At 62.2% G+C, this 452-nt stretch overlaps 1 protein-coding gene across 1 annotated transcript in view; it reads right to left on the bottom strand.

The window, feature by feature from the left end:
- ARL8A (ADP-ribosylation factor-like 8A) overlaps positions 1-452 on the bottom strand; it is a 5,834-nt gene that overhangs the window by 302 nt on the left and 5,080 nt on the right. Inside the window, exon 5 of the mRNA XM_010145162.1 lies at positions 25-95. Coding sequence (XP_010143464.1) covers positions 25-95 — 71 coding nt within the window. The remainder of the gene's footprint in view (positions 1-24; positions 96-452) is intronic.

Below are 452 nucleotides of genomic sequence, written 5' to 3'. Positions count from 1 at the left end.
CGCGCCGGACCCGCCAGTACGCACCGATGTTGTCCTTTTCTTTGCAGGAGATGGAGTAGCAACAAATCTCTCGGTCCTGGATGGCGGAGAGGTTCCTGCGGGAGAGGCAAGAGCTCTGACTGCAGACACCCCCGGGGCCGTGTGACAGTGGCGGTGGGAGACACCTCTGTGTAACCTCTGGGTCCTTTTGGACCTCAGCTCCAAGACAGGGGACACTGCAGGGGCAACATCTCCCCAGGCTCCCGGGGACCTGCATGTGGGTCAGGCGAGAACACCAGCGCACCATGCCCGTGATCTGTGCGGGCTACGTCACGGGACAGGCGAGACCGAACCCATGGAGAGCCTGGCCACCACATCAGACCTCTTCCCTCCCTAAACATTGGTCACTCAGCGCTGCGGAGATATGGAGCAGGGTGGGTTGGGGAGCAGAATGGGGCTGGAAGCACGGGAGC

This window comes from Buceros rhinoceros, unplaced genomic scaffold (genome assembly GCF_000710305.1).
Source record: "Buceros rhinoceros silvestris isolate BGI_N320 unplaced genomic scaffold, ASM71030v1 scaffold32091, whole genome shotgun sequence".
Lineage (NCBI taxonomy): Eukaryota > Metazoa > Chordata > Aves > Bucerotiformes > Bucerotidae > Buceros > Buceros rhinoceros.
Note: the sequence above shows the minus strand (reverse complement) of the source record. Positions and strands in the feature narration are given on the sequence as shown.